The sequence below is a fragment of the Nelumbo lutea genome, chromosome 5, assembly GCF_056320005.1.
Source record: "Nelumbo lutea isolate HS-2025 chromosome 5, American lotus-T2T, whole genome shotgun sequence".
Taxonomy (NCBI): Eukaryota; Viridiplantae; Streptophyta; class Magnoliopsida; order Proteales; family Nelumbonaceae; genus Nelumbo; species Nelumbo lutea.
In genome coordinates, this window is record NC_142688.1 from 48896077 (window position 1) to 48914347 (window position 18271).

The window sequence follows — 18271 nt, forward strand, 5'->3', positions numbered from 1 at the left end:
TTATCTAATTAATCCTCCTCTCCTATATGGTGATTAACGTAGGGGTGGAAATTGGGTGGGTTTGGGCTTAGGTTGAGTTTCAATATAACAACCTATCTAATCCGTCAATTCATTAATGGCCTATTTAAATAAAGTTAAATGGTTTCACCTAAATCCGTCTACCGGCCTAAACCGTTAACCATATAGTAACTTTAGTTTTAAGAAAATAGCTTAAAAGCTAAAACCAACTCATTTTTAACAACTTGGCGGTTAGAGAGTGGACTTATAATTTTTAACAACTGCTTATGGTTGAATCCATGTTCTCATCCTTGTCAACTTATAATTTCACCATATTGTACCAAACAATGGATCATTTTGTCATTAGAGAGTGGACTAGATACAAAAGTAAGCTTTACTGCATTTTCTTGCAAAAAGTGTTTGCTTCTAGATATTCAAACATGAAATAATTCTCTTGTAATCAGCTTCCTAAGATTTTATACTTGGTACAACATGAAATGAAATCTTATTTTTCATAGAAGAAAGTAAAGCATTATTTTCAATGTGCTTTTGTACATTCACTGGATCTCATACATAAGATGAAGGAAATCTACTAATAAAATATATAAATAGTTTAATGAAGATGATCAAATCATTATTTCAATATTGCTACAGTGATAGGAAAAGAACATTAGACCTAAGGGATGTCCTAGATTATTGCTCAACGAGGGAAATTCATGGACAATATGATATCTCTTTGCAAAGAAGACTGCTCAGATGTATCACCAACATGATAGAATTCTGAAGGTTCAGATAATAAGCTCACACTCTCTTCCTCTATCGGTTGAACCCATGGTTGTTTTCTCAACCTTTTCAAGTTTTGTAGCTCCATTGCAACTTCTTCCATAGTGGGCCTTTCTTCACCTTTTAGACTGAGGCATCTTTTTGCAACCTTAGCAACTACACAAAGTTCCTCAACATTTTTCTCATCCACAAGTCGATCTTCAATTAGTTCAAAAAGACGATTTTCATTCATTGATGAAATGAAATATGTAGCCATGTTTCTTTGTTCTTGTGGTCTTTCAAAAGAAAGAGGTTTTTTACCTGTTAAGAGCTCTACAAGAACCACTCCAAAGCTATAAACATCACTTTTCTCTGTCAATTGACTCGTGTGGAAATATTCTGGGTCCAAATATCCCAATGTCCCTTGAACCAATGTGGTTATTTGAGATTGATCCATAGGAAGTAACTTGGAAACTCCAAAATCGGAATTTTTTGCAATACATTTTTCATCTAATAATATATTTGTGGATTTGATGTCCCTATGAATGATTGGTATAGAGACTTTGGAGTGAAGATAGGCAAGTGCACTAGCAGTTTCTATTGCAATCCTCAATCGATCTTCCCATGAAAGCAAAATGACATTGTTTTGATGAATATGGTGAAAAAGGGTTCCATTGGAGATATACTCATAAACCAACAGAGGTACTTCAGTCTCTAAACAACATCCCAAGAGCTTTACCACGTTGCGATGATTAATTTGAGTTAAAATGACAACCTCATTTACGAATTGCTCCATTTGACTAGAATCCATTATTCTAGACATTTTAATGGCAACAATTTGATGATCAGGAAAAATGCCTTTGTAAACCGTACCTTGTCCACCTTGGCCTATGATGCTTTCTTCATTATAATTTTTGGTTGCCAACTTTAACTCTTCGGTTGAAAAGATTTTCAAGAGCTTTGAACCTCCATTAGATAACTGTTGTTGTAAAAGCAAACCACCATTTTGCTCAAAGTATTTCTCTTTTAATCTCATGAGTTTTCTTTTCCTTATGATGAAGTATAACCAAGAGATACAAATGAGTAATACGAAGATGCAAAGGCTTATACCTGCATACAATATATGTCAATTATTAGTTAGTGAACAGAATATCAAGAGAGAAATGGTCATACAATATAGTCATTGTTATATTGTAATTTTCTCAAGGAAGAAGGTTTCATAAATTGACTAATAACATGGCCGTTTCTCATAAAAAGAAAAAGGAAACTTGGCATAAAACTTCTAGAATCCATGCAGATTTTCTTTTTTCACTGTTGGTTTAACCCCTACAACATCCCCTATATATACGTACATACATACATATTGTGTATATAATGGGATTGGCTGAATATCTATTTGTTGATCAGCCTCCTTTTTATAGTTGCTATAGTTCGTTGTATCTCTCTCTTAGTTTTTCTTTTATAAAAATCTTCTTTTATTACCAAATATGTATAATAGATCCCATAGAATGAACATGAGAAATCCATTGTTCATGTTAATTGATGTATAATAGTTCGTTGATCAGCAGTTTTTTCTAGCCAATTAAACATGCAAAATACGAGAACCGTCTTATTTTGCTAGCCAAAATCTTGTTTGAATGTGAAATAGATCATCAAGTAACAATATTTCTAATTCACTTCCAGACTTCTAATCTAGAAAAGGAAATTTGTAATCAGCTTTTACAAAAGAAGAGCTCATAGACAAATCCAATATATTATGATTAAATGTTACATATTATGTTCTATAAAAATTATACTTTTATATCATATGGCATCTCACCAAATGTTGGGTAATTATTGGTGAGAAGTTGTGTTGTAAAAATAATAATCAGAAGGTAGGGAAATTATCAATGAACACTTTGTAAACCAAAATGTGACAGTGTTGCAGAATTGTTGTGTCGAGACTGAGAATTGCAGAGGAAAAGAGGGTTGAGTCATACCATTAGGCCACTCTCCTTAAACCACATTTGCCCCTACAAGCAGCCGAGTAAATACAAATCGGTCGTAAAGAAGGAACAGCCCACAACTACTAGTAGATGTGCACTCGTTTATCAAACCCCCACGAACCACTCAAAGATAATGCTTAGACATAGAGACAATTGATAGAAAAGGAAAATTGTGTTATTGTGTGCACTTATATGTATCCAACACTTTATTTAAGAGAGATGTATCTCTCAAAAACAATACACCTATTCGAAGAGACACAAAGAGGAAGAGATACGAAGAAAAACATTTAAAAAAGAAAATTTAAATTTAAATGGACAAACTGGTTACAAACCAAACAGTGAAAGAGAAAAATGATAGGGTGTGGCATACCCACACCCCACCCTGGCCCAATGTGATATATAGTGTTTTCCACTTATGGGTTCTACATATAGAGGAAACAAACCTACTAATATACTCAATTTTATCTCTTTACCAAATAATGTGGGACAATAACTCTTTTCTTACATGCAAGAGAAGAGAAGAGAAGAGAAAAAAGACCACCAAAAAATCAATGAGGTGAGATTCATAAAATTTTGAATCACAGTTGCATTCAATGTGGTGTTGTGTGTTAAAAGTGCAAAATATAACTATCATGCATACAGACCATCTTTCTTACCATCGCCATAAGTACCCTTTGGACAAGAGCAATTGTATGATCCAATTGTATTAGTGCAAGTTCCTATGCAAGGATAATTATTTGGATCATTGCACTCATTTACATCTGGAAAGAGAAAGACAATAGTCAAAGCATTAGCAAAAATATTATAAGTGTTGGCATATTTCGAAGACCTTCTCAAATCACAGATTCATATTGATTTTTGGATTTATTAGTAACGTTTTAATCGTCGTTATAAAATGAACGTAGTACTAATTAAGCAAGGGTAATGGCATGTAGACTTTGGAGGGAGTGGAGTAAAACTGAAATGATTCAAGTGACAGTATTAATGGCTAAACAGAATGGCTAAACATGATTCATATAACTGATCCAGTCAAATTGAGATAAGGCTTAGATGATGATGAGTCAAATAGAAAAGTATTAAATTAAATGAGAAGGTTAAATTATTCGATTATAACAGGAATCATTAGAATCTCATGGAAATAATATCATATTTATCAGCACCATGTTTATATTTTGATGACTAAAATTTATGATTCATGTATAATTTTGGGCTAGGCTTATAGTAGTTCAAGCATAGCCCAAGCTAAAATTGGACCCTGAAATTGATCGTAGTGTTGTCTCTCACAGCCTATACATGTAAATACTGAAGGAAAGGAAGAGAATATAATGAATTAGTACCTTGGCAGCCGTCGGGGAGATAAGGATTCCCTTGAAAACCTTTCTTACACTGGCAAAGATAACCGGGGCCATTTTTGGAGTGTATGCAATCGGTATTGTGCCCGCAGGCATAGTCAGTGTCTGTCCCTCCTTGTCCTTGTGCTTCCTCGCAAGAAATGTTGTTTCGAATTGCCCAGTCCAGTACTATTGGAGTTCTGAAGCCAACGTTTACAAGGTATTCCACCTCATTTCTTAAGCTCCATGGATAAGAACCATTTGAATTAAACCAGTCTTTGTCGGCCAGAAAGGCCATGCTGCATTTGCTCATATTCCAAGCAGAGTTTGTGGTAGATAGATTGCCAATACTGTGAAGTGATGCCTCAAATGAAACAAGATCTTCTGGTATTGCCGTCTGGCGGTATCCGGTGTCGTTACAGCGTATATTGGTCTTGTCCGTGTTACAATGACATAATGAAACACATTGGGACTCTTGGTCAGTGGAATCAGACATAATGGCAAGTATGTTACAACCAATAACCGTAAATTTGTTCCGGGATTTAGAGAATCTATACTCCCTAGGAATTTTGGTCTCGTAGCCTCCTCGGCTTCCCACCCTGCTCTGATAATATATCGAGGGGTATCGGTTCTCCTCCATATCACAATCGACAAAAGCCCGATAGGAGAAAGTTAATTCGCCATGTAGTGATATGTTCAACACAATTTTATCACCATACTCATCACTGTCGGGGCCATACATCATCAGTTGCGGACGATGGTCAGTGGCTGTATTGCACAACAACTTGAATTAATCTCTATAACAGCTTGGATCATCTCCAACGAGGCCAAACGGGTATGGAATGCTAACATTTCCGCATTTTCTTTGACAATCTAGCTGCTTTATCTCTGGAGATTTTGGTAAAGCAACGTCATCATCATCAGCTGTTATAAAATTAGGTAAAGGAAAACAGCCAATGCATTTTTTCCGTTTTTTTTTCAAGAGGTATTAATATTTTTTTTCCCGGCAATCTAAGTCTACAGTTCTAGACTTTATACATTAACTCCTTGCAGTTTCTACAGACACACCACCATATATGGTTTGGCATCGACCCCTTTCATGAACCCCATGTCCTTCCACGTAAACTCTAATCCCATCACTGGTGACCTTTACTGCCACAAAACCCTCCTTCGAAATACCTAAATCTGCCATGAAGAGGGATTAAGTCTAACGAGAAGGTCCTATTCCAGGACCAAGCATATTGGGAGAGGTTGATAAGGATGGAGGTGAAAACTTATAACTATTGACTATATATATATATATATATATATATATATATAGAAAATTAAAATTTGCAGGAGTAAATATATGAATTATCTAAAGAGATCTACTACCGGCGGTTCAAACTGGATATATTGTCCCTCTATTTCTTGCACCATGGGGTGGTTTAATCAGAAGTCTCTAATTGCCCCAATTGTACTAAATTTCCTATTACAGTTTTGAAGAAAACGCCAATTATCATAAATGAACACATACCTTGGCATCCAATGGGGAGATAAGGATTCCCATTGTAACCTTTCATACAATGGCAAACGTATCCACGGTGGTTGTTAGAGTAGGAACAGTAGGTGTTGTTTCCGCATGCATAATTCATCGTTTCTTTCTCACATTCTTTGTTCGCAACTAACCTGTTTACCACTGCACATTAAAAAGTAAAGCTTTTCATAAGACATATTGAAAAATCGGACTGCTACGATGACTTCAGCCGTGTTACAATACAATGTTGGGTATAAGACTAGGAACGCCAGTGTATTGAATAAAGTGATAAACCCGCCCAGACCGGACTATGGTATCATATTCGGTTCAATCTTAATTAGGTTTCGGGTTGATTCTGATTTCTGACCTACACCGTGCCCAATATAACACAGAAGAAATGTATGATGTCCTTAGGTAAGAATACCGGCATTGTTATTTGGATGGGTCAGGTCGGGCTTGCTGAACCTATTCCAATTAGTCAAGTTGGGGATCGGGTTTAGGTTGAACAAAACAATACGAAACCCGTCCCTTTGGCATCCCTACGTAAGACATAGACTAATTAGGAAATGTTGGAATGACCACATGCGCTATCAAGAGGAGTCCTTTACGGACCAATGGTTTCATCTCGTGACTTCCATGTGTGAATAACAGCAAAGCGTTTATGTTTAATATTTGTATTTAAATTTTGAAGTAAAAGAGAGAAGAATAATTGTTTGGATTTCGTAATAATAGCATACCTTCGCATCCATGGGGAAGATAAGGATTCCCTTGAAAACCATGCAGGCAATTGCAAAGATATCCAGCGCCATTTGAGCAGTTGGTGCAATAGGTGTTACTCCCACAGGCATACCCAGCCACGTCTCTTTGTGCTTCCTCGCAACTCTGGTTTCGAATTGCCCAGTCCAGTATTCAACATTGTTTCTTATGTCCCAGAGATGTGAAACTTGTGACTCAAATGAATCCTGGGCGTCGGACATAAGAACAGCCAACCCACATCTACTGATGTGGTTACGGCTCCATATGAATAAATCAAAGTCAGTAAGATCGTTTGGTATGGTTGTCTGGCAGCAACCAAAACCACCGCAAGATGAACCAGCTGTCACTTTTGTATCGTTCAAGCATGACGATAGACAGTTGACATAAAACACATTGCCCTCGTAATCACGCAACTCGCCATACGTGTCGCAACCGACTGTCATGAATCTGTTTCTGGTATTGGAGAGCCTGTATGTGTTTGGAAAAGAATAACTAATGTCATAGCCCTCCAGGTTATAATGTGCACCCGTGTAACATTTTACGCTTCCCAGAATAGAAGTCATTAGTTGATGAGCATCAAGTGATATGCTGAGAATGTTGAGGTCATCCTCCGGATCATCGCCATACAAAGTCAATTTTGGAGGGAATATGGCAGTGTTGCAGAACAACTTGAATTCATCATGTTTGTAACAGGTTGGATCATCTCCAACCTTGTATCTGGAGGGGATATGGGATGCTAATATTTCCGCATTTTCTTTGGCAGCCAACTCTTGTATCTGGAGATGTAAAAATTATTATTGTTATCATCTAGAAGTGTAAATTGGACCGTGCAGCCCGTGGCCCGGTACCATTTTGGACTAATTTGTACTGGTATGGCATGACAGTACATACGCCATGTTAGACCCAATACGATGGTCCGTGCCGTGTTGGGCCTGGGATTCAAAGTTTATAGGTCAGCACGGCACAGCACGACCAAGCAAGTAGTGCCGCCCGCAGCTTGTATGTTTGCACTGCCCAGCACGGTCCATATATGTTATTTATATATATATTTGTATATATATACATAATAATTATATATTTTATATATTTATATATAAATATATAATATATTATATAAATTATAATTATATAATAATATATAGAATATAATATATTAATAAAATAAACAAAATTTTCAATTTTATTATATTAATTTATTTAATTATTGTATAATAAGCAATTCTATACAATAAAATTCATATAAAATTAAAATTTTAAGTTACTTTTTCAATTTTCTTAAATAAATAGGCAAAAATAACTTTGGCCCAGTCCTTGGCCCGACTTAGGCCAAGGCTTGGCACACGGCACTGCACGGGGCTTGTGTTGCAGGCCATGCCGGGCCGACCCCCAAAATTTTCATAGGAGAGGGCGGCATGACCCACACTTTGCGCGAGCTGCTTGCGGATCGTGCCTACACCTCTATCATCTCAAGTAAGGATGTAGTCCTCACATAACCATCCTTAAGAAGAGGTGAGGAATCAATAAATACATTTTAAGTTGAACACAACATATTAAATATAAGAAATCACATTTGCTTCTCAAACAAAAATGTCAAAGTCTTTAATTTATTGAAAGGGAGAATTCCTGACAAGTACCCTGCACTTTGGGTATAGTGCCACTTTGGTCTCTGAATTTTAAAATGCAATAACTCAATACCTGAACTTTCAAAATTTATCAATCAAGTTCCAGTTGGCCCATTAATTATTTGTTAAGTGGCATTTCAAAAGACACAAATTCCCTTCAAGTGTTGTCTAATTTTCTTTATCAACCCTTCAAACCTTGATAAAAAAAAATGAAGAGTCCCAAATCTTTGCCTCTTTTATTCAAGAAAGTTGGGGTCACGAGAATGCCCACTAAGATGTGACTCCAACTTTCTCTAATAGAAAAGTCAAGGATTTGAGACCGTTCATTTTTAGTCAATGTTTGGATGATTGATAAAGAGAATTTGATAACACTTTAAGGGTATTTGTGTTTTTTCAATTGCCACTTAACCAATGGTTAATGGTAGAGATTGGATTGACATGTTTTAAAAGTTTGAATATTTAATTATCGCATTTTAAAATTTAGGACCAAAATGACACTGGACCCAAAATACACGATACTAATCAAGAATTTTCCCTAAATTAAAGGGATAACTTGAGTTAAACGCCTCCTTAGGCCATTGTACAGTTTGGTTCAGCGTCGAGTGGAAAAGATTCCCAATTTAGGGGATGGTGTTCATAGGGAGGGCTGGGATATATATATTTCGGCAATAGGTGGTGACGTCTAGAATAATATAAGATGCTTACCTTTATATAACCCTAATTCAATTTGAAGCATAATTGGAAGAAGGGTGAAGTCATACCTTGGCATCCATGGGGGAGGTAAGCATTCCCATGATAGCCTTGCATGCATTGGCAAATATATCCAAGGCTGTTGTTGGAGATAGAGCAGTTGGTGTTACCCCCACATGCATAATTCCTACTTCCTTTCTCACATGTCTTTTTGGCGTTTGATCCGCCCACTTCTATGAATGCAAATTAATATTTCTTAAATTAAAATTTGTTTGTTTTTCATATTAAGAGGAAATTAAAGAAGTCAGACGGCTAATATGACCAATACATGATCTGAGCAAACTGTATGGGAGATTCAAATAAATCCCCCTCTCCAACCGATCATTGATTCAGATGGGCGAAAATCATATGAGTGCTCCATGTGACATTATATAGTAGTAATTAAGGTCAGTTAAACTTTACCAAAAGAAAAGCTAACTTAATGAGATCCGGTTATGATATCATTTCTTTTAAATGCATGATAAAATAACCATTACAATTAGTGTTAAAAGCCACTGCTGCAAGATGTTATTAGTCTTAATTGATGAATGCTGCTCAGGATAAGCAAGAGACGCAGGAAGAAGAAGACCCGTCAACAACCAAGTCTCGAGATAGGAATGGCAATGGGGCGTGGTGGGGACAGGGAGTCACTCTCCATCCCCTCCCCGTCCTCTTGGAGGACAAGGTTATCCCCATCTCCATGGGGTTCTCATGATTTTTTATATTATCAAGCATTTTGTTTTTGTTTTTTTATTTTATTTAAAAAATTAAAAATAAAATAGTTAAAATTTACAATCATATTAAAAAAGATTCAACCATATTTTTAAAAATATAAAATACCCATATGCATATATATAACATATATAGCAGAGATCCCTATGGGCCGGGGATCGATCGGGGTCCCCATGGGGCAGGGAATGCTCTCCCCGTCCCTACCAAAATGGATGAAAATTTTTCCATCCCCAATCTTGAAGGGAGAAAATCATCTCTATCCCCACTTCATTCAGAGAGGGTCTCCATGGGAATCGGGGAAATGAGAAAAATTGCTATCCCTAAGCTAAATGTAAATCCTAGTTCTCTCTCCCTCTCTGTTGAAGAGTAAAAGAAAATTTTATTGAGATAAAAGAAAAAAGGGGGAAAAGAATAATATAAATGGGTCAAAGCCCGAGGCTCACTCATAAACCCAGAACGGAACACACTACTAATCAAAACAAATGGACAACAACAACAAACCAGGAAGGACAAGAAAATGTTGCTGCAGAAAGCCACATAACCAAAGGAAAATCAAAAAGACCAACAAAGACAGCCAACCTCGAAACTCTTTAACTGACCTAAGGCCCATAAACTAAGTGGGCTAGATTGACACCTTACCTCTTCCTCCTCTTCCTCTACCCCTAATTGCCTTCCATCCTCTTAGATCTTCTTTAACTGAATCATCCACATCAAATTCAACAACCCTTCTTATCTTTCTACATCCCAGAAATCCCCCAAACTTGAAAGCCTTGTGGGTTTTCGCTAAGGACTCATTGTAAAACTCTTCCTCGTCACTTTCAATTCTACCTTCAGCTCATGCCTCTCCCACTTCAGTTCATGCCTCTCCTTACTAAGCCGCTGCCTTCCTCTTACTTAGTATGTTCAAGTCCAAGTTGATAGTGGTCCCCCCCTGTCCACTTGCGGGGGGACTGATAACGATGATACTGCTGAATCAGTTACACCAGTCACTTCATCTATTCCGTGACATGAGGGATTTAGACTGTTCCATCCATTCAGTAACATGAGGGATGAGGGATCTGACGTATTCTTATCTCCCCTCTATATTCTTATCCTAAATTCCTTGTGTATTTATCTCTAATATATATAACTCCAATTGTATAGTGACACATGTACATACAGATACAAAAATATATATATATGAATATATATGTGAAGCTCAAATTGAGTAACACACAATTTTGGTATTCATTCAAAACAGTTCCTCTGTTTTTCAAATTTCACCGACCCAAGGTTCTCCACCTCTAGACTCCTAGACGGACTCACTCCTTGTCCTGATAAAGCCTGATCACCCACAGTCAGAACACCTTCTTATGAACTAGGGTCATACCTAGGAGGTGTGGAAGGAGGGTTTTCCCCCAGTGTAACCAATGTCCTAACCATTGGTCTACTACTTGAATCTTGCACCAATGCAACAACCTTGGACTTGCTAACACAGTCTGCCTCAATTCGAGAGCTCTTGACAAAGTTTAGGAGAAAGAGAAAGATAATGGGAGAAAGTTTCTGTGTCTTTCCAGCCAACAATTACAAGCAACATATATACAAAGTTCCCCCGCAAGAATATCGGCTAACAACTAGGAAACAAATCACCGACTGCTATAATTATGGTAACTAAAACCAAATTTACAGCTATCCTAAACTGGCACAAATATTATATCCTAAAATATACATGAAGATATACGATGAATCTCAATACCCCCCCCTCAAGTTGGTGCATGCAAATGGGAAATGCCCAACTTGCGAAGAAAATGTTCGAATTGTTGCTTGCCCAGAGCCTTTGTAAATATATCAGCAAGCTGCTCGGAGGTCCGGACATAGGATGGCCATATGTTCCCATTCTGAATCTCATCGCGAACAAAGTGACAATCCACTTCAATGTGTTTAGTTCTCTCATAGAAGACCGGATTCGCGGCAATATGCAAAGCTGCCTGACTATCACAGTATAATCTCATAGGATCAGGATGAGCAACTCCCAATGAGTACAACAACCCTTTCAACCATTTCATTTCACATGCAGTTGTTGCCATAGACCTGTATTCTGCCTCAGCCGATGATCTGGACACTGTATGTTGCTTCTTCGTCTTCCACGAGATTGGTGCTTGTCCCAATAAAACAAAATATCCAGTGAGAGAACATCGTGTCAATGGACAACTGGCCCAGTCAGAATCACAGTAAGCATACAATCGAAGATCACTGTCAGCTGGAAGGAAAATTCCCTGTCCCGGATTACCTTTCAAATATTGCACTACACGTAAAGCCGTCTCCCAATGCTCTTCATGGGGAGTCTGCATAAATTGAGCGAGCACATGCACACAATAGGACAACTCAGGACGAGTGATGGTCAAGTAAATCAAACGACCTACTAGTCGCCTGTAACTCTCCGGTTTTATCATCAAAGGACCATCTGCTAGTGCTAATTTATGATTTTGTTCTAAGGGAAGACCAGCTGGCTTAGCATCTAACAATCCAGTTTCTGATATGATATCCAAAGCATACTTCCGCTGACAAAGAAAAATACCTTCATGGTTTCTCGCGACCTCCACTCCTAAAAAATATTTCAAAACACCCAAGTCCTTCATGTGGAAGCATTAACTCAGATACTTCTTGAATTTCCAAATTGCATTGCCATTATTTCTAGAGATGACAAGATCATCCACATAAACCAAAATATTTAATTGTACCTGTCTACGTCGAAGCGTAAACAAAGAGTAGTCAGATTGCGACTGGGTAAAACCATACCGTTTCAAAGTTGTCGTCAGTTTAGCAAACCAGCAATGAGGGGCCTGCTTCAATCCATAGAGCGACTTTCACAGTTTGCACACCTTTCCTGGCAATGTCAAAGCAAATCCAGGAGGCATCTTCATATAGACTTCTTCTTGTAGATCTCCATGAAGAAATGCGTTCTGTACATCCATTTGATGCAATTCCCAAGTTTTAGCCGCAACAACTGCAAGGAAAGCACGAACTGTAACCATCTTTTCCACAGGTGCAAATGTTTCATTACAGTCTATCCCTTCAACCTGTTTGTTTCCGAATATCACCAAACGTGCCTTGTACCGCTCTATTGTGCCGTCTGAGTTGTATTTTATCTTGTAGACCCATTTACTTCCGAGAGCCTTTTTCCCTGATGGCAAGTCCTCCACTGTCCAGGTTCTATTATTTTCTAATGCTTCAATTTCCTTTTTCATTGCTTCTCTCCAACAAGGGTCCTTGACAGCCTCAGAATAATACTGTGGCTCATGACCAGCTGTGACAGTTGCTAAGAAAAAGTGATGTCGCAATGAAAATTTATCACAATTCACATAATGTGCTATGGGATAGGGAGTACCTGATGAGTGAGATTGGTGAGATGAACTAGCAGAAGGGCTTAGACTTTAGTTGGAACACCATGTTGTGTGTATGACGTAATCCTTGAGACGAGTGGAAGGTTGCTTCACTCTATGGCCTCGTCCAACTTGTTCACTCCCTGTATTCGTTTCTATCATAGAACCCCCCCTTACATCATGCTCCACTTCATCCTGCTCATTATTTCCACAACTATCCCCATTGCTACAACCTAGCTCTGCCGGTCTTATATCCATGACCTCACAAGTACTACCATCCCTTCCTCTTTTACTTTCACATTCTTCATCATCATACACTTCATTCTCCACCTGGGTATAATCGAGATGACTATCATTGTGTTCGACTTTTTCATCATAAACAGCATATGGAAACTCAATTTCTGAAAACACCACATCCCTTGAAACAAAGTATTCATTACTCTCCAAGTCATAAACTCTCCACCCCTTCTTGCCAAATGGATATCCCACAAAGAAACAACGTTTGGCTCCACTAGCAAACTTATCCTTGGTATGATTTAAGTTTCGTGCATAACACAGACACCCAAACGTTCGTATATGTTTGTAGCTAGGTTTCTACCCATACAACATCTCATACGGTGATTTTTCCAAAAGAAGAGTGGAGGGGGTCCTGTTGATCAAATATCCAGCTATCAAAACACATTCTACCCAAAACTCAGTAGGGAGATTAGCCTGGAATCTAAGAGCTCTGGCAACATTCAGTATGTGTCTATGTTTTCTCTCAACACGTCCATTCTGCTGCGGTGTTCCAACACATGAGGTCTGATGTATTAAACCATGCTTAGAAAAATATTCTTTCAAGCATGTAAACTCAGTACCATTGTCACTTCTAACTATCTTTACCAATTTATCATATTAGCATTCAACCATATTAAAGAAATTACGTAAAGTTTTTCCCACTTCACTTTTGTCATTAAGCAAGAAAATCCAAACGGCTCTTGGGAAATCATCAACAATAATAAAAAAATATGTGGCACCACAAGAAGCACGTACAGAGTAAGGACCCCATAAATCATAATGAATCAATTCAAAAATTTCTTTAGCATTATTTTCACTAGAATCAAATGCACCTCTTGTCTGTTTGGCTCTTAAACAAACATCACAAATTTTATTTCCACTCCCACATCTAATGTTCAAATCAGAAAAAAGTTTAATTACTTTCTCAAAGGATGACCCATTCTCTTGTGCCATAACTCATATGAAGCTTCAACCTTTGCCTTGTAAACCTTGCTTGAGCCCGCGCCCTTGAAGTAGTAAAGCCCTTCGCGTAGTTCACCCGCACCAATCACCATCCTCGAAGTGCGGTCCTATATAACACAAAATTTATTAGTGAATTGGATATTACAATTCGACTCCTCTAATAATTGCGACACAGATATTAGGTTACAATTCAAACAAGGAACATAAAGCACATTAGTAAGATTCATGTGTTTATTTAGAATGAATGTCCCTTTCTTTATTGCCATGACATGCTTTCCATCGGGCAATCCAACCAGACAACTAGTCACAGTCTTGATATCATGCAAGTGGCTCAAGTTGCCGGTCATATGGTGTGACGCTCCTGTATCAATTATCCAATTCATACCTGTCAACTTTTCATTTGTGCTGGGTTTGCAAGAATTCAAGAGATTAAGAAATGTGGTCCACTGTTCATTAGTCAAGCCACTGAATGCAGCACGATCTCCCTCAGTCGCGTAGATTGGTTCAGAAGTTTGCCCCACCGCCTATGCAGCATTCGCTCTTTGTACGCCTCCACGTCCATGACCAGTTTTGCCTTGCGCTCCTCGGCCTCGTGTTTTCCCATTTTCAGTAGATCTCGGTCAGTCTCCCCATTAGTCTGGGTAGCCGATGAGTTGAAAACAACTCTCAGCTTCATGCCCTGTTCGTCCACAGTTCGTGCACACTCCAGATTTTTCTTTTGTGTCATATCCCGTTCTTTTTGCTCCAACTTGCGCCTGCACACCAAAGCTCATCGCCTCCCTTTTTTCTTCTTTGCCACGGGTCATGGTTCTCAGGCACTCCTCTTGTATCACCATGGCATAGGCTTTGTTCAAACTCGGCAGCAGATCGGTGCCCAGAATATTGGAACGCATTGTTCCATACACTGCGTCATCCAAGCCCATCAGAAATTGATGGACTCTTTCTTCCTCTTATCTCTTCTCCAGCTTCGCAGCGATGTTACAGTTGCAGCCTACACAAACGCACGTTGGGATTTGCTCGTTATTAGCAAGCTCTTCCCATATTTGTTTCAAGCTCTGGTACCATGACAAAGTTTAGGTGAAAGAGAAAGATAATGGGAGAAAGTTTCTGTGTCTTTCCAGCCAAGGATTACAAGCAACATATATACAAAGTTCCCCCACAAGAATATCGGCTAACTACTAGGAAACAAATCACCGACTCCTATAATTATGGTAACTAAAACCAAATTTACAGCTATCCTAAATTGGCACAAAGATTATATCCTAAAATATACATGAAGATATACGGTGAATCTCAATAGCTCTCTAAATTATCACGTCTAAATCATCACCACAACATCCTTAGACTTACACCAGCGCAACACCACATAGTTCAATCGTCTCTCAGTCATTCTCTTGCAGGCCAGCTTCAAGTTTGCTTTTTTGCAAGCCATATTTGAATGAAATAAGCTTCTTAGATTTCTAACCAGAGTGATCGAGAGTCTTGCTATTCTAGAGTTAATTACAAGCTTCAATCTCTCCGAAATTATAGAATTACAGTCATTCTCTCTCAGAGCTTTTGAAACTAGGCGAAAATGCTCTTAATTTCACATAGAATTGATTTGAAGTGATGTTATCGGGTTTTAGGACGGATTTCCCTAAGACCCCCCCCCTCTCTACCCGTTTTTATTAGTCTGGAGGAAACTGGGAATGCAAGTTTCCCATGGTTTCAGGACTTCAAGCAACCCCAAACTAAACTGAAAAAACAAAGATTACAAAGTTAAGATTAGAAGAAACAATAGCATGGGAGACTCCTCAAATGTAATCCTTAGAAGAGTTTTTTAGCAGTTAAAAAAAGTTCAAATGAAGCTTGGACGAACTATTGAATTGGGGTGATTGTTTCTGGATTCAAATCTTCAATTTGAAAATAGGGAAAGTAGATTTGAGGTTTGACCTTTAAAGTTGTTGTGGTTTTAGGTAAAAGGAAGCATTACAAAGGCTGGAAAATGCTCCTTATTCCCTCTTTTCGTCCTCTCTCTCTCTAGATCTCCCTCTTCTTTCCTTGAGATCGAGTTCGATCAATATTTATAGAGGAAGGGAGAGGAAGAGGTCTACAATTAATCCAATCATAAGGCTTAGGTTTGAAAAGGGCTTTTACAAGAAAATGGACAAAGATTTTTTAAGGAAAAAGGTGCTTAGTCAACCTTTTCGCTTTGGTGAAATATTGTTTTCAATTTGGGGGTGGTTTTCACGGGTTTTCTGTGTCTAATGGGAGCTTGGGACTTACCTGTCATGGCAGTCTCGTATTTGTGGTTGTCAATGGCAAAAAATGTAAATTTGTTGAACTTTTAAATGTGGTTTTATCCTTTAAGTGGAGTACCTTTGGGCTTTTAGGTTTTTTGGGACTATTAGGCTCAATGTCATTGATCCAGTATTTTAATGAGTCAAGAATGGGTCTAACATCAACCATCACCTTCTAAGGTTTTAGGTTAGGACAGATGACATGGCAATTTAATCAGGTGCATTGAAATGGGTTCTTTTTAGATTAATGGTCAGATAGATAAATTCGGTCCTAAAATTTGGAATGTTGGGGGATTTTCTAGTTTTCAAAACATAGTGGTGATGTCTTGTTGGTTAAATAGGGCCAGGATGATGAAGATTTATGGCTGACAAGTTTGGATCAACGTGATTTGCTGAAATAAAATCTTTGTTTACTAAAGAGTCAAACGGAGGAATTTTGCGATAGAATTTGGTGAGTAGGCACTTTTGATCATCCTGAGTCTGATGGAAGCTATAAATCTTTGATTAGAGGTGTTGATTAATAGATTTAGTTCAAATCATGGTCTTACCTTATAGTTTATCATTCAACAAGAGGGTTTGAAATGGAATCTTACTTTTTCAACGGTCAAATAGGGGAATTTGGTTATAAAATTTCTCGTGCTAGGGTTTTTTGGGAATCTGAATATAGTGGTGAGATGTGATTGGTCAAATAAAATTAGGATGATGGATGATAATTTCTAATTAATGAGATTTGTTTAAATAGGACGTAGGCTTGATGGTGGGTCAAACGGGAGAATTTTGGGAAGAAATTTGGTGGGTAGACACGAATTAAGGTGATTGTAGTGGATGGTTCTGATCTGAGAAAGAAATGGTTAAGCTTCGTTTTCTACTTCTAGTTGTGCAAGGTCATTAGAATGGAATTTTGCAACTTTTAAGGTAGATCATTGTAGACTTGTAGTGAGGCTTGCTATTTGATTGTATCGTAATGATCTCGAGGCAATGGGTGTCTTAGATTTGATTTTGAGGAGTTGGATTTTGAATGTCATATAAATCAAAGCCGTTAAAAAAGAAAGTTGGCATGATGAATGGTGTATCTTTGGAGTTTAGTCATGAAAATTAATGTGTAACTAAGTTCTAGTTTGTTAAGTTTGTAAGTGATGTTTGGTTGGATGTTTGATGTTGATCTCAAGGTTCTTATTTGTCTCATGGGTTGTGGTAAAAGAGAGTAATTTCGGATTCTGGAAAACCTCAAATAGATCTGGTTGTATTTCCATGTTTTGGGGTCTAAAAGGAAAAGACAAAGAGGTAGAGTCAAAGGGCCGAGCAAAGGGTGCTAATAGTCATACACTATAGGTGGGCTCAAATTACCAAGTACCACCCAAGAAGAACAGATGATGAAGTGAAGAACTTTCGGAACTCGAGCATAAAAAAAAGGCTTACCTCTAGTGCTATTATTTATGCTTAGAGACTCAATACAAAAGATGAAAGGTATTTTTGTCTTTTTATATGATACTTAGCGTCCCTTAATGGTTTTTGATTAGCTTAACAGAAGGTTAGGTACAATAGCGACACGATTTGAAATTTGGATACTAACTCGACACAATCCTTAAAGTACATGGTAATGGCTTATTAACACCAATATGATAGCAAATTAAAACAAAATTAATCTACATTAATCATACTAGGAATGCATCACAAATGTCACTATGTATCCAAATAGGCTCAGGTCTTTTATGTTATTAGACACAGGGTTTCGACGTCATATCCAAGTAAACCTTGTTCTACAAAGGGTAAATTCTTTAAACTACCCATATGGTTTAGCTAATTGACTAAGTGCACCCTTACTGTTTGAAAATTGGTTGTTACTACCCTTACTGTTTCTGACAATTGTCTAGCTCTACCCTTACCGTTAATTCTCTATCAAAAACCGTTTACACATGAGTTCACCTGTATTATTTAATGTTACATAATACCCAAATTAC

The 18271-nt window shown here is 37.8% G+C and overlaps 1 protein-coding gene across 1 annotated transcript; it reads right to left on the reverse strand.

The window, feature by feature from the left end:
- Positions 1 to 576: 576 nt before the first annotated feature.
- On the reverse strand, positions 577 to 4649 carry LOC148852257 (putative wall-associated receptor kinase-like 16). Its single transcript, XM_088947586.1, has 3 exons — positions 4082 to 4649; positions 3401 to 3505; positions 577 to 1869 (listed from the first exon to the last, which is right to left on the reverse strand). Exons 1-3 carry the CDS (start codon positions 4569 to 4571, stop codon positions 698 to 700), a joined length of 1767 nt encoding a protein of 588 aa, XP_088803712.1. The 5' UTR covers positions 4572 to 4649; the 3' UTR covers positions 577 to 697.
- Between the last annotated feature and the right edge of the window lie 13622 nt (positions 4650 to 18271).

Bases quoted from the DNA above. Each gene is read 5' to 3' on its own strand.
- LOC148852257 (XM_088947586.1), bottom strand. From the start codon at position 4,571: ATGTCTGATTCCACTGACCAAGAGTCCCAATGTGTTTCATTATGTCAT. The intron at 3,506-4,081 runs GTACTAATTCAT...TTCTCTTTCCAG, and splicing joins TCTCCCCGACGGCTGCCAAG to ATGTAAATGAGTGCAATGAT. The intron at 1,870-3,400 runs GTAAGAAAGATG...TATTGTATGCAG, and splicing joins AAAGGGTACTTATGGCGATG to GTATAAGCCTTTGCATCTTC.